Source organism: Saccoglossus kowalevskii, chromosome 6 (genome assembly GCF_978046115.1).
Source record: "Saccoglossus kowalevskii chromosome 6, keSacKowa6.1, whole genome shotgun sequence".
Classification (NCBI taxonomy): Eukaryota; Metazoa; Hemichordata; class Enteropneusta; family Harrimaniidae; genus Saccoglossus; species Saccoglossus kowalevskii.
The window spans coordinates 7,495,389-7,511,691 of NC_140646.1; the positions used below are offsets into that span (position 1 = coordinate 7,495,389).

General features: G+C 44.1%; 1 protein-coding gene across 1 annotated transcript in view; it reads right to left on the reverse strand.

The window, feature by feature from the left end:
- LOC144343241 (uncharacterized) overlaps positions 1–14,648 on the reverse strand; it is a 38,587-nt gene extending 23,939 nt beyond the window's left edge. Inside the window, exons 1-2 of the mRNA XM_085499908.1 lie at positions 13,862–14,648; positions 5,054–5,158 (exon numbers count right to left, since the gene is read on the reverse strand). Of these exons, the coding sequence (XP_085356034.1) occupies positions 5,054–5,158; positions 13,862–14,648 (892 nt within the window). The remainder of the gene's footprint in view (positions 1–5,053; positions 5,159–13,861) is intronic.
- Between the last annotated feature and the right edge of the window lie 1,655 nt (positions 14,649–16,303).

Genomic DNA, 16,303 nt, shown 5'->3' on the forward strand with positions numbered 1-16,303 from the left:
CAAAAATAAAAACCACAATTGTAATTCAACTGGTTTATGTAACGTGTTAGTCCGCTTGCCAGCCGCCTAGTTAAAAAACGCGATCTCCAGTGATGTCGGCTTCGACAACTTCGGACAAGTAAGATGGGCGCTGGCCGACATTACATTTGCAAGTATTGTATTTGTTTGACAAATTGTACACTAGTCATTCTATAACAATCGATCAGACGTTTTTTTCACAGTCTTAATATTCCTGCAGATATTCTTCAATTGTTATAGGTGCCACGGATTTTAACATAACTACAACTTGAACCGTGTTAAACCCAAACCAAGCGCGTGCATGACAACCGTCACCGTACACACGGTTACTCAACGAATACCGTACTCTACAGTAGACATTTTTCGCTCTCCACCAAAAATAGAATGGTTTTATTTCATATTAGTTGTGTCTGTGTCAGTATCGTATTTGATTTCACATGTTTGGTTCGATCTTGTTTATGGTGGACATTATTACTACGCGTATGTATTATTACCAATTTTATATGGCTGTGTGATCCACCGTATTTTTTTCAACGGTCGTTCTATAAATTTCTGATTGTATTTATTCTTATTTTAACATCATAAAAACAAAAATGATACACTTGTACATGAAACAGTAGGTAATGAACTGTAAATGCGGGCGGTTGCGCTGTCAGGTGAGCGAGCGAGCGATTGCACGAGCGGATACTTCCGGATTTGCGCGGTCGAAAAAAAAGCGGAAATTGCACAGTCGAATTGAACAAAGCGAGCGAAAAAAAAGCGATCGAAATCCGGAAGCGGGCGGGAGGTTGGGCGAAATGAGTACTGTAGTATTTGACTTGTGTTGCAAATGTGACATAGTATTTGACTTGTGTTGCAAGTGTGACATAGTATTTGACTTGTGTTGCAAGTGTGACACAGTATTTGACTTGTGTTGCAAGTGTGACACAGTATTTGACTTGTGTTGCAAGTGTGACACAGTATTTGACTTGTGTTGCAAGTGTGACACAGTATTTGACTTGTGTTGCAAGTGTGACACAGTATTTGACTTGTGTTGCAAGTGTGACACAGTATTTGACTTGTGTTGCAAGTGTGACACAGTATTTGACTTGTGTTGCAAGTGTGACACAGTATTTGACTTGTGTTGCAAGTGTGACACAGTATTTGACTTGTGTTGCAAGTGTGACACAGTATTTGACTTGTGTTGCAAGTGTGACACAGTATTTGACTTGTGTTGCAAGTGTGACACAGTATTTGACTTGTGTTGCAAGTGTGACACAGTATTTGACTTGTGTTGCAAGTGTGACACAGTATTTGACTTGTGTTGCAAGTGTGACACAGTATTTGACTTGTGTTGCAAGTGTGACACAGTATTTGACTTGTGTTGCAAGTGTGACACAGTATTTGACTTGTGTTGCAAGTGTGACACAGTATTTGACTTGTGTTGCAAGTGTGACACAGTATTTGACTTGTGTTGCAAGTGTGACACAGTATTTGACTTGTGTTGCAAGTGTGACACAGTATTTGACTTGTGTTGCAAGTGTGACACAGTATTTGACTTGTGTTGCAAGTGTGACACAGTATTTGACTTGTGTTGCAAGTGTGACACAGTATTTGACTTGTGTTGCAAGTGTGACACAGTATTTGACTTGTGTTGCAAGTGTGACACAGTATTTGACTTGTGTTGCAAGTGTGACACAGTATTTGACTTGTGTTGCAAGTGTGACACAGTATTTGACTTGTGTTGCAAGTGTGACACAGTATTTGACTTGTGTTGCAAGTGTGACACAGTATTTGACTTGTGTTGCAAGTGTGACACAGTATTTGACTTGTGTTGCAAGTGTGACACAGTATTTGACTTGTGTTGCAAGTGTGACACAGTATTTGACTTGTGTTGCAAGTGTGACACAGTATTTGACTTGTGTTGCAAGTGTGACACAGTATTTGACTTGTGTTGCAAGTGTGACATAGTATTTGACTTGTGTTGCAAGTGTGACACAGTATTTGACTTGTGTTGCAAGTGTGACATAGTATTTGACTTGTGTTGCAAGTGTGACACAGTATTTGACTTGTGTTGCAAGTGTGACACAGTATTTGACTTGTGTTGCAAGTGTGACATAGTATTTGACTTGTGTTGCAAGTGTGACACAGTATTTGACTTGTGTTGCAAGTGTGACACAGTATTTGACTTGTGTTGCAAGTGTGACACAGTATTTGACTTGTGTTGCAAGTGTGACACAGTATTTGACTTGTGTTGCAAGTGTGACACAGTATTTGACTTGTGTTGCAAGTGTGACATAGTATTTGACTTTTGTTGCAAGTGTGACACAGTATTTGACTTGTGTTGCAAGTGTGACACAGTATTTGACTTGTGTTGCAAGTGTGACACAGTATTTGACTTGTGTTGCAAGTGTGACACAGTATTTGACTTGTGTTGCAAGTGTGACACAGTATTTGACTTGTGTTGCAAGTGTGACACAGTATTTGACTTGTGTTGCAAGTGTGACACAGTATTTGACTTGTGTTGCAAGTGTGACACAGTATTTGACTTGTGTTGCAAGTGTGACACAGTATTTGACTTGTGTTGCAAGTGTGACACAGTATTTGACTTGTGTTGCAAGTGTGACACAGTATTTGACTTGTGTTGCAAGTGTGACACAGTATTTGACTTGTGTTGCAAGTGTGACACAGTATTTGACTTGTGTTGCAAGTGTGACATAGTATTTGACTTGTGTTGCAAGTGTGACATAGTATTTGACTTGTGTTGCAAGTGTGACATAGTATTTGACTTGTGTTGCAAGTGTGACACAGTATTTGACTTGTGTTGCAAGTGTGACACAGTATTTGACTTGTGTTGCAAGTGTGACATAGTATTTGACTTGTGTTGCAAGTGTGACACAGTATTTGACTTGTGTTGCAAGTGTGACACAGTATTTGACTTGTGTTGCAAGTGTGACATAGTATTTGACTTGTGTTGCAAGTGTGACAGTATTTGACTTGTGTTGCAAGTGTGACATAGTATTTGACTTGTGTTGCAAGTGTGACACAGTATTTGACTTGTGTTGCAAGTGTGACACAGTATTTGACTTGTGTTGCAAGTGTGACACAGTATTTGACTTGTGTTGCAAGTGTGACACAGTATTTGACTTGTGTTGCAAGTGTGACACAGTATTTGACTTGTGTTGCAAGTGTGACACAGTATTTGACTTGTGTTGCAAGTGTGACATAGTATTTGACTTGTGTTGCAAGTGTGACATAGTATTTGACTTGTGTAGCAAGTGTGACACAGTATTTGACTTGTGTTGCAAGTGTGACATAGTATTTGACTTGTGTTGCAAGTGTGACATCGTATTTGACTTGTGTTGCAAGTGTGACATAGTATTTGACTTGTGTAGCAAGTGTGACATCATATTTGGCTCATGTTGCAAGTGTGACATACTTGATACGTGTTGCAAGTGTGACATATTTGCCTCATGTTGTAAGTGTGATATCATATATTATTACATATGTACTGCAGTTTATTTTGATTCGTCCCTGAAATCAAAATCGGTATTTCCACAACCCATATGCAAATGAGGTCCGAGAGCAAACAAAGTAGTCCCTTCAGGAGTACAGTTTTTCAGAATAAACAATATTTAGAAGTACGATATTTTCCCCTTGGGGTACATGAATATACTTGCCGAGTGACATGAAATTTGAACAACAGTAATGGTACTTTTAGGCAGTCACTTATTTTGGCCCAAACTAATTTGCATATCACCCATGCAATAATGTTTTCGATATTTTCACGGTCAATATGCAAATGAACATGGTATTTTCATTGGCTACCAAACTATTTTTATTTTGTAAACACATTTTCGTCTGCTATTTTTATCCAGTTCAAATCGTTCAACAACATTTTTGGCATGTCAGGTGTACATCACATGGAATACTATGATTGGGAGAACTTAATGTGTGTTGACCACCTGGAAACTGAGTTTTATAAACCTTGCAGTAAAATCAGCGATTACTATGCAGCAGCAACCATCAGCATCGAGATACCAGGTTTCTGCTGGCGACGTTGCGGCGTTACTCAGTTCCAAATAAAAATTACCAACGCCAAAAGAGCAACATTTTAACCGGTAATCAAGACTCAGTCAATCTACGACCAGCAAGCAACATCACACACGAAGGTGTAGCGTGCAGCCACAGTCCCTCAACGAAGGACTGTGGTGCAGCTAAGCGACAACCGCTGTCGACGAAAGTCATCCCGTCTGTGGAGTACCGCAGTTGCACGGCATGTTTGCCAATGCACAATTCTGTGGCGGAACTTTTAACTTCAACATAAACTGTGTATCATAGTTGTCCAGTTCAAGTTCTGGTTCTGCCGTGGTCCCAACTAAACGTCAAGTTATTTATTCGGACAGTGACTCAGATTAGACGTCTGATTATTTTAATTTCAAACAAACAGTGACACACGTTCTCCGGGCGCGTTCTACACTGACACGCGCTGCTAGGGCGTAACACTTATATTGGAACATATCAATGGGCAATGGGGTTCCCCGACCTAAATTCCATACCGGTTTTCACGTTCTTTCTTTAATACGAAATAATCAAGTATGGAACATATGTAATAATAACAGAACCCCACACCCTCCCCGTTGCTTTCGTTGCGATGTATTCTGCTGTACTTTCACTCGCTTCGCTCGTGAAAGTACAGCCGCAGGATACACCGCATCACTCGTGAAAATAACTTCCATACGCAACGAAAGCCACGGGGAGGGTGTGGGGTTCTGTTATATGACTCATGTTGCAATTAAGCGTGACATACTTGACTCGTGTTGCAAGTGTGACATCATATTAGACCCATGTTGCAAATGTGACATACTTGACTCATGTTTCAAGTGTGACATCATATTTGGCTCATGTTGCCAAACATCAAACACTATGTAATTTCTCAGGTTAGTACTAAGCAAGCACCCAAAGCAGAATTTGAAAACTGCAATGTATGAAGTGAACACTGTAAAATCTTAATTTGTGTCATGGCTACAAGACAGATAGATTAACCCATACTTACATATGTCAGACTTGGATGTAGGTTTTGTAGACTGTGTCAACTTTGTTTTAAAAAGTTTGATAGGTACATGAATCAATGGATCACCTTGTCGCTTTTTAGAATGCCCTATAAATAAATAATTTAAACATTGTAAGAGTTTGCCCATTGGTGTAAAATAGTAGGATAGTTTTGTGTTATAACACTTCAGATTGTGTACTAGCTTTATACAACAATATATGGTTGACCCAGGGATTCAAACACTCAGCCTCTGACTGTTAGTCCAGAGTGATAACTTTTCTACCATAAAAAATCATATGGTATAGCCACAACTTAGGCGAGGGTTCTCCGAACCCGCCTATTCACATAGTTCATACCCACCATAGACTCCGGTCAGTCAAAATGACTATATGACGTCCATCACTCTGGTTCTTTTCCTTCCGCCTTGAGGACTTAGACCAACGCGACGGAAAGAGTGGGGAGGTTGGAGGGGACCCGGAGTCTATGGTGGGTATGAACTATGTGAATAAGCGGGTTCGGAGAACCCTCGCCTAAATTTACTATGTTCAATTACCCACCATAGATTCCGGTCAGTCAAAATGACTATTTTGAACTGTAGGCAAAGTCAGACACCGATAGGTGGTGGGTTTTTTCCAGCAAACAGAAAACAAGCAGCCTGTCGGCTGAGATAGCTCCGCTGTTAGCAATGCACATGGCAATTAAAGAACAGAAGATATCATTAGAAAATGAACAAATCTGAGAGAGGTCCACATGTAGTACCTATATATGTAATATCAAAGCAATTTTACCAAAAATTACAAAAATATTCACCAAAATTAGAGAATTGAAGATATCATTACAAAATGAACAAATCTGAGAGAGGTCTACCCAAGGTACATATACACCAAGTATCAAAGCATTCAGGCTTGTAGTTTTCAAGAAGAAGTCGAAAAAGTAAAACATTGACACGGACGACGACGGACAGCGGACAAAGTCAACAGCGGAGCTAAAAAAGGAGAAAGATGAAAGACTTTTCCCCAGTACGAGATGAAAAACAAACCCAAAAACCTAAGTTAAGATCCAAGAAGGGTGGTGTCTTACCTTGCCTGTGCTGTCCCCGAAACAAGAAGCCAATGCTGCTGTGGTGACAGGGTTCGGTGTGCCCGAGAAAGCCAGACCCAAGTCGAATTCGGGGGTGATAAGCTTGAAGTAGAACCGAAACAGTTCGCATGAGGGTATAGGTCGACAGAAGCAAAACCTGGGAGCTTCCAGGAAGTGCTAGTGGAACAGAATCTGCCCGCAAAAATGCCGAGACTGACTTATCACCTATGCGCAGAGGCCCCTGCGGTCGTTCGGGCTGGGTCAGCAAACAAGGCCTGACCCGCTACGACGGGACTTAACCTGAAGAGACCCTGCTCAATAGATTGGGTGTCTCCTAGGTAGTAGTTGATGAAGACGTTCTGCGTTCTCCAGAAGCCTGCCCTCAGAATGTGTTTGAGGGGGGCACCTGACACTAGCGCTAGTGAGTTAGCAATCGCACGGACCTCATGTTCTCGTACTTTGCGTCTCTGCAAGGTCTGTGTTGAGGAGGATAGTGTATTATAGACCTCCAGTACAGCCGCAGTAATCCACCTGGGAATGGAAGTTGGGGAAGCCGTCTTATCCTGTCTGCCAGGGTCGTAACACAAAAACATGTGTTTGGTTCCCCGTCTGGAAAACCTGGTACGGTTCACGTAGCAACTCAGCGCTCGGACCGGGCAGAGAAGCAATTCCTCCTGATCCTCCGAACTCACAATATTTGCCAGCCGGGGGATGACGATCGGTTGAGGATCGTGTCCTGGGATTTGGTTCTTGGCGAGAAACCCGATTCATGTCTTTAGTACAACTTGATCGTCCATAAAAGCGGCACAACCGTCCGCAAAGGACAGTGCGCCTAGTAGAAAGACTATTTTCCATGTCAAAAATTTGAGTGGTGCTGATTGAAGAGGCTCAAAGGGCGGTCCTGCTTAGAGCAGAAAACACAGCTGACGAGTCCCAGTTGGGCAGCTCCCTTGTATGGGGTCTTGGCGTCTGGAAAGCAGTAAATAGTCTCCTAATATTAGGACAATCGGCTAGTCTTGTTCCTGTACGTTCTGAGTGGAGGGGGACAAGACCGACCTGTAGCCAACGCTCGCTGCGTAGGACAAACCCACTTTGTCAAACAGGTGGACGAAGGAGCCTGCTACCTGGCCAATAGAGAGATGGTATGGATCAATCTCCCTTCCGCTACACCAATCAGTGTATGCTTGCAGCCTAGAAATGTAGGCCGCGTAGGTGGAATCCCTGTTCGCCCTGGCCAGGACGTTGGCAGCCCGCTCAGATAAGGCTTTCGTATGTGCGGGTCTACTGAGAGCCTCTATGCGTGTGAGTGATACCTGCTGGGCTCGTTGGTAGTGCGCCGTCTGGTTGGGACGGCAGGTCCGCTAAGTCCAGAAGCACTGCTGGCGCTTCGACTAGCATTTCCAATAGAAGTGGAAACTAGGCCTTGCTTGGCCAATTGGGTGCAACCCATGATAATATGCAGGTGTGCACCTGTCAAAGTTTTCTCCGGTGCCCAGTGAACTAGCCGGAAGGGAGGAAAGGCGTACACAACTAAGTGGGTCCACGGGGCTAGCAAAGCGACCCTGGCCCAGGCTCCTGGAGTCAGCAGGAGTGTTACGTACGTCGGGAGCTTGGCGTTCCAGGGTGTGGCACAACGGTCCAATCTTGGATCGTCCCACGGTCGAAACTGCCTGGAGGCTACCCACTGGGGTATCAGCCACCCCGTGTTCTGGAGACTGAGCCGCCCTGAAAGGGCGTCGCCAGACTGTTCCTCACCCCTGGAAGGTGGTGTGTGGTTAGCTCCACATTGTATTCCAGGCACCAAAGGAGGATTTTGCTCCGCTAGGACTGACAACGATGGGGAATGCGTTCCCCCTCCTTCTTGAAGGAGACCACCGCTGCGTTGCCTGTGCGGAGCAGGACTCTGTGGTCTCGAACTACGGGTAGAAAGCGTGGTAGTGCTAAGTACACTGCTCTCAGTTCGAGCCGGTCGATATGGTAGTCCCAAAACTAATGTGGGGGCCATATCTTTGGGCTTGTTGGCCCAATAGATGCGCTCCCCAACCCTGGTGGGAGGTATCTGTTACCAGAGTCATACCTGCGGTGAGCGGGCCCAAGGGGCTCCCCTGTCCGAGGTTGGCCAGTGACGACAACAAGGGCAGGGCTTCCTTCACTTGGTCCGAGATCGAAACCCGCCTATCTAGTTCCCATAGGAGAGCTCGGCGTTATAACTAGCGTTATACTGGGCGGCTGCGTAGTGCGGCCTGGGGAACGACCCTTCGAACTGAGGTCATCATCTCGATGATCCACATTAGTTCATGGAGGGACACCGAGGGAATGCTGACTAGGCATTCGGGTCGAGGTAGGACTTGCCGATTTACTAACGAGCCCAACTGGTGAAGTAAATCCTGTGTTAGCCTGACTCGTTTGGCTATTACCCCTTGCCCGGGTTGTTGTTAAACCGGAAGTCTGGGTACGGATTGAGGTGTACCAACATCTGGTGAAGCAGCAGCACTACCTGTTTCATCACTCTGGTGAACACGTAGGGCACTGTGCCTAACCCGAACGGGGAGCACCCGAAATTAGAATACTTGGCCCAGCTGGGCGATTCGAAGGAGATGGCAACTCGCTGGGTGCATCGGTACGTGCAGGTAGGCCCCGCTTAAGTCTAATGGGGCTAGCCAGTCAAAACGGTAGATGGAGAGAAGAACCCTGAATGGTGTCTCCATGTGGAACCGATCGAGGAGCACGTACTGATTCAGTCTGCCTAGGTCCAAAACTGGACACCTGCAACTTGTAGATTTGGTACTACAAACACATTTGGGTAGAAGCCTGGCCTTAGTTCCGGCTGATGTACCCTATGTATGGCGTCTTTCCCCAGCAAACTGCTACTTCCTGTCTGATTGCGGTCCCCTGGCAGTGCCCAATAGGGGAGACACTGACGGGGGGAAATGGAGATTTCTCCAAAACGGACTACACCGGCGCAATCTGTGTACGACAGGGATATGTGGCCATGTGTTCGGCAGTTGCGAGGGGGGGTGCTCCCTTCCCCCATGAGGTGAGCTCCCCAACGCCTGAAGTAGTCACTAAGTTGTGACCAGACCATTCACCGAACACGTGCCTTCTCTCGCCTTCTCCCCCCCCAGTTGCAGAGGTGAGCGTCAAACATGCCTCCCCTGCTGCCGGGTAGACGTCCCCCCAGAAAGGGTGAGGTGCCACCACCTGGCTCTTACCTCCCTGGGTGCCTGCCACTACCCTTCCCTCCCATGGTAGGGTATAAGCGCTTGCCTCGTGGCCGACTGACTAGCGGACGACGCCCTAGGGCGTTGTGTTTTCTGTGCTTGGGGTGCCCTCCGGTTGCCCATGGCAGGACCAACTGGCTAGCGGATTCGATCTGAACCCTCTGGTTCATTGCACTCCGAAGCTCCGAGACTGTACCCACCATTCCCTGAACAAAGAGGGTGGAGGATGTCCAGTCTGCGTGGGGACGTACCCCGGCTCAGCTTGTCGGCGAAAACACGTGTCTAAGGCCGCGTCTCGTAGCACGGTAGTGGCCCTGGCCAAGTGAGCCAGGCGACACTAGGGGGTGTCGCATGTAGATGTGCGGTGGCCCACCAGTAAAAATGACGCCTGGTCTAGGAGGCTGGTGCGTTCTGCCTCCAAGGTCTCCAGAGTGCTGGTCACACATAATAATGTGCTCAAGCAACTCTGCCCTCAGGGCTGGATGGGTTGTCTTCAATTGGCAAAGATACCATGGAACGCGGCTATCCCCCTTTGCCCGATTTGCCAAATTCGTGGTACCGGGGTCTGGGGAAGGAGCCTTGGAATCCGGTTGGGGGGTGCTTTGGTCTCATCCCACACTATGCGGTCTGATCCCAAAACCACACCGACCGGGTAGCGTTTGGTCCAGTGAGAAGTGTTGCCTAATGTTATCCCCACCCAGGGGCCTTAAGCATTACATCCTCCACGGCTAACCAACGCCGCCCATCAACACCGTTTGCGTGCTCTGCGCCCCACTCCGCACTCAGGCGGACAGGGAGAGACGTGCCGACGTGCTTGCTTTGGATTCCGATGCCCATGATCCCATAAGCGTTGAAGCAACCTTAGGTGGTCGCTTTAGGATCAAGGGTGGGGGTATATACCTTGTATCACTGGGATCGATGATACTCCGCCTGACCCCAAAAGCATGGCTCACCGAGTCATACAGATGGAAGACTCTGATGGACCGCCCGGAGTACCGGCTGTATCCGACGCGAGCGAACTGAGTCTCCTTTCACTTTAAATATGTGAGAGGGAGCGTGTTCGACTGTGCGTCTCATGACAGGGTCGGTTCCCTCTGGGGACGCCCGTGGGTCGGTAAGAAAGGAGTCAAAACCCACAGCGGGGACCGGACACAAGGATAAATTCATTACCGTTGTACCATTACCGCGTGACGAACCCTAGCTGGCTGAAAGTGGGGGGGTCAACGTGTGCCCTGCCCTGAAAGCCCTGCTCCGAGATCGGAGACTTGGCTGCCAGCACCCTGTTGGCATTCAGTGCCCGAGGATCCAGAGAAGGACCGGTGCAATTAACCTGAGCCTCGGCCAGCCCCCAAAATAGTGGGAGAACCGTGACTGGGAACGGGGGTTCCCCAGAAGAGACATATTTGAATGCAAACATGCTTTCGTGTCCCTTCCTGCTTGCCCACCGAGGGGACACAGTGGAGACAGCTCGCTCCGACTGCGTCTGATCTACCCGGCCTGCCAGGGACGCAATTGCCCCGACAGTCCTTCGTCCAAAGCCCTCAACTCGGAGGCAAACCCGGCGCCGTGCAAGGAAGGGTCCACAAAGAGACCCGCAACGGGCCCCATAGGAGGAAAGCCTCCAGGGGCACAGCCTCGCTGCAGCCGGTAAAATCGGGTAAAACACCGCCTGAAAAAACAGACTGTGAGGATGCCCTCCAATCAGCGCGGGAGACCGAGAAAAATATCAGTACCTCCACCGTTGGGCCTCTTACTCGACGTCCCGGTACATGAAGTACTGGTAGCCGAGCGTGAGGACTTTCCACTCAAGCAAAACACGCAACTCACTTTAACCGATCTGTTTACTGGACGCGCGACCTTGCTGTGACGCGGTCAGTCTCAGCGATTTTGATGGCTCTGAAAGAAAATCTCGGGCCTCAGAACTCCAGTGTAAAAAAACGCTTTCACGCAAAAACACCAAACCCGCACGTAGCTACGACAAAGCATCTCGGATGCGGGTTCTATGCTGGTAAATTCTGAACATAACCACTGCACGGTCGACTCGAAACACAAGGAGACTGGAAAGAAATCAGCAGCGAGCCCTGGTGCTGTCATTACATCTATATATTGCTAAATACATTGCTAATGAAAGACGACATGCATGAGGGAAACGAATTACAGTTGTAAAAGGTGCCGCCATGAAAACAACTGGTTACGTAGTGGCGCCGGATTTTAATTTCTTTGTTGTGAAAAAATACTACACACAAAGGGGAAAACGACACGAGGGTAAAAATGACAAAGAAAACTTGTCCTACCAGCTACAATGTCGAATGTCGTGCAGCGGCAACAACCCAAGCTATAAATCCGGACAGAAAAAAAAAAACAGGCGATCTAGCAGAGCTCGCTAGATTTCATCTCCACTCGAGGCGGAGAGAAAGTCAGAGTGATGGATGGCTCCCTGTGGCGCTGCCAGGTGACCTCGGTCACATGGATCGTGACGTAAGGGGTAAAAGAATCTTGAGGTCATGGATTCTATCTCTCCGTCACTGGCAGAATCACTCATTAATGCCTACAGTTCAAAATAGTCATTTTGACTGACCGGAGTCTATGGTGGGTAATTGAACGTAGTGAATTCAAACACTCAGATTTTGACTGTTTGTCCAGAGTGATAACCTTTCTACCATAAAAAAATCATATGGTATAGCCAGAACTCAAACACAGAGCCTCTGACTGTTTGTCCAGAGTGATAACCTTTCTACTATAGAACATCATATGGTATAGCCAGAACTCAAACACAGAGCCTCTGACTGTTTGTCCAGAGTGATAACCTTTCTACCATAAAACATCATATGGTATTAGCCTGGACACACAGCCTCACAGCCTCTGACTGTTTGTCCAGAGTGATAACATTTCTACTATAGAACATCATATGGTATTAGCCTGGACACACAGCCTCACAGCCTCTGACTGTTTGTCCAGAGTGATAACATTTCTACTATAGAAAATCATATGGTATTAGCCAGGACACAGAGCCTCACAGCCTCTGACTGTTAGTCCAGAGTGATAACTTTTCAACCATAAAAAATCGTATGGTATTAGCCAGAACTGAAACACACAGCCTCTGACTGTTAGTCCAGAATGATAACTTTTCTACTATAGAACATCATATGGTATAGCCAGAACTCAAACACAGAGCTTCTGACTGTTTGTTCAGAGTGATAACCTTTCTACCATAGAAAATAATATGGTATAGCCAGAACTCAAACACACAGCCTCTGACTGTTTGTTCAGAGTGATAACTTTTCTACCATAAAAAATCATATGGTATTAGCCACAACTCAAACACACAGCCTTTGACTGTTTGTCCAGAGTGATAACTTTTCTACCATAAAAAAATCATATGGTATTAGCCAGGACACACAGCCCCACAGCCTCTGACTGTTAGTCCAGAATGATAACTTTTCAACCATAAAAAATCATATGGTATTAGCCAGGACATACAGCCCCACAGCCTCTGACTGTTAGTCCAGAATGATAACTTTTCAACCATAAAAAATCATATGGTATTAGCCAGGACACACAGCCTCACAGCCTCTGACTGTAAGTCCAGAGTGATAATTACAACACAACCTGGTTCCAGGATACAGTACAGTGCAAGCGTAACATTCAGCTTTAAACTAGCTCAGCTAGCTTTCAAAACTGCTACCGGTACATATGTAAGTTGTGTCGTGTGATCTGCATGATATATCTCATATTAGTAACGTAGGTAAACACTACAAAAACTAAGTTGAAATTATTTATGACAATGATACTCATTTGAAAAAAAGTTTTTATGAATAAGCAAAGCCAGCTGACAGCTGGTGTTGGGCATTGGGTGTTGCGCCATGGCCAGTCAATAATGCAAATTCTTGAGTTAATTTAAGGATAATGCACATTTCTGTTGGGAGCAGAAATATTTTTTACAGAATCAAAACTCATTATAACAATCAAACCTTGTATACACCCCTGGTATAATCATAACACAGATTGTCGGTTAACATATTGCCAGAAAACAATGAAACTCACCATTGATATTTGATCACCACGATCATTTTTTAATTGATACTAGTACATACATTTACTAGTAAGATATTCATTCAGTCAGTCAACAAAAGACCTGACCATTTATTCTGTTATGTCTGTTGACTATATGAGACAAATATATTCCCATATATTTCAAAAGTGTAGATTTATCCATTCATTTTGAACAATTGACTACTGTAAAGGGGGTAATTATTCACTGTGTTTTAATTTAGCTTACCCCCGGTATTTCGCTGACTGGAAAAATGCGCTAAATTAAAACACAGTGAATATGTAAAATTTAGCATAGAACACATTATCTAAATGACGAAACCGTGAATTTAAAACCCACTGAATATGCCTGAAATGGTAAATCAGTGAAATTTAAACCCAGTGAAAATTAGTCATTTTACAGTATCATTGTAAAATAAATTGATCTCTCTGAAAACAGTCGCATAGGAAATGTACTTACCAGACACAGGTGTTGAAGCTGATGAAGAAGATGCAGGAGATGAAGACAAAGATGATCTAATATCATTAACCATTCTGCGAGTTAGAGACATATCAATGGGATGATCACTGACATAACACTGACTGGTATCCATTCCAGATGATGCTTCCCGACACGGCAATGTTACTTCATTGCTACAAAGTTCATTCCCAAGTAGACTGCAGTCTTCATTGTGCTCAACAGGAACACTTGTCATTTGCATACCACAGTTGAAAGGTTCATAACCTGGATGTAACTGTTCAGTAGATATAGTTGTACACCTGCAATTATTACTCAGCATAGCTGATAGAATGGGAGTGTTGTTTTCTACATTAGTCACAGTTGAGTAGTTGGCTATGAGTTCATTTTGTTCTATTCCCACATAACTGATACCTGGCTCATTCTGGTTGATATCTGCCACTCTAAAATGTTGACCATTTGTCTCATTATACTGGGTACACTGTAAACCATTTTTACTTAAGTTCAATGGTGTTTCTATTTGTGGTGAAGTATTCCCAATAACCCATTGCTGATTACTCTCTGGTTCAACTACATCAGTATACTGCTGGTGATGGCTGCAAACATTGTCAGCAATGTTGGAAGACATATAATCATTTCCTATCTCGTCATAGCATCTTTCAACTTTAACTTGTATTAGATCTTTCAATAAAATTTCATTTGGAATCATACTGTTATTGAGCACTGTACTATTTACTTGTAAGCATTCAGTTGGCACAACCGCAGAGGGATTATCACCATTTTGTGGCATACCTTGAGACAACTGAACGTCCAAGTGTGGTCCTAGATCAGAGAAATGATTTTCATCACTCTGTTGTACACCATTAGAAATCTGAGCTTCCGAACTGTCATGCTGCCACTCATCATAATAACCATGGTCATTTATTTCAGTTTTTATTCTAATAGTTTTCGCTAAAGAAGAACTTAAATCTATAGGTTGCATTTCCATAATTTTGAGCAAATCATAAAATGTGACTGTTCACCATTTCTTCACTGAAAACTCTCTGGAAAAAAAACATGAAAAACGCATTAATTACAGTTTTGCAATGTCCAGGATTGCATCAGTGCATAATGGTAAATTTAATTTGAATGGCCCATCAATTGCTGAATTACTGAATACAGGTATGTATACAAACATCACTGGAAGTGTTAATCCTACATGTGTCTGCTTTGAAAGAACTTAACCCATGTTCACACATATGCCAAAAAACTGGTTTGGGGAGCAGCTTTATAGCTAAGCTGGCGTTGAAACATGTATGAACAAGATAAGCCAGCACCATGTCTATTTAGTTTAAGACGTCTTAAGGTAGCGGGACTATTATTTGCATACTTGTTTTCATCTTCTAATTGTGACTAAATGACTACAAATAGACCCGGGAAAGTATATATTTTTAGAGTCGCCAGACTTCAAGCTTTTCACAAGTGTATTTTGCATGCCCGTATCTGCATTCTACAACACGTTATTCAATCAAAGGTGAAAAATTACTTTTTCTGTAAAAAAAATAATTACGCATTTATGCTGGCGATAAGAATTATTTTTTTCACTTTTCCTAGTTGTTCAATAGTCTGGTAAATTGAATGTGTCTGGTCAGTTTTATTCAAGCAACGCGTTTTAAAAAATAGTGTGCTGAATTTCAATTACTGTTTTAGTCGCATTGCCCCCAACTCAAACCACAACTCGTTGGTAAATAATCGATGAAATAGTTTGTCTGGACACATTCGAGTTCCTCTCACTGTCACCTTAAAGCTGTGAAAATTTGGTGTTAATCCGACGACAATAAGTATACGTTATTTTTTGTTAAAGACCTTGTATTTTGAAAAACATAAACTCCTAGAAAACGTCCATGAAGTAACAGCAAAGATTTTCAAGCTTGTTTATCGGCACAATCAATTTGTTTTCCCATCAAGGTCTGCTTTAACATGTGTAGGGGCATCCAAATGTGTAAGGCTATTGGAAACCAAAAAAATAAAGGAATGGGATAGCTATAATTGGATAAAATCGGCAGATGAAAACACCAAAATCAACGATTTTTTTTCAGTGGCTGTGTGACCTTGTGTCTGACACATTCATATGCAAATGACTAATCTGTGAAATAAACAGGGGCGGAGACAAACCGCTCAAATGTTTGGAAACACTCATTGTGTGTCAGATAGCTACTGATAACACATCCTAACATTGCTTTGTCTTGAGTTAATCTTTGAAACCTATAGGCACACAGATTAAACCTGCTTCTGGAATAAATATGTCTCGAAATAAAGAAATTGAAAGATCCTGCAAAAAATGTTATGTTCCCTGAACTATATTCCCCGCAATGAAATGATTGTTGACCAACAACATGGCGTAAAAAGGGTATGCGTGTCCCTGTTCTGTAACATATGACTCGCACATATATTCGTGTATATTTG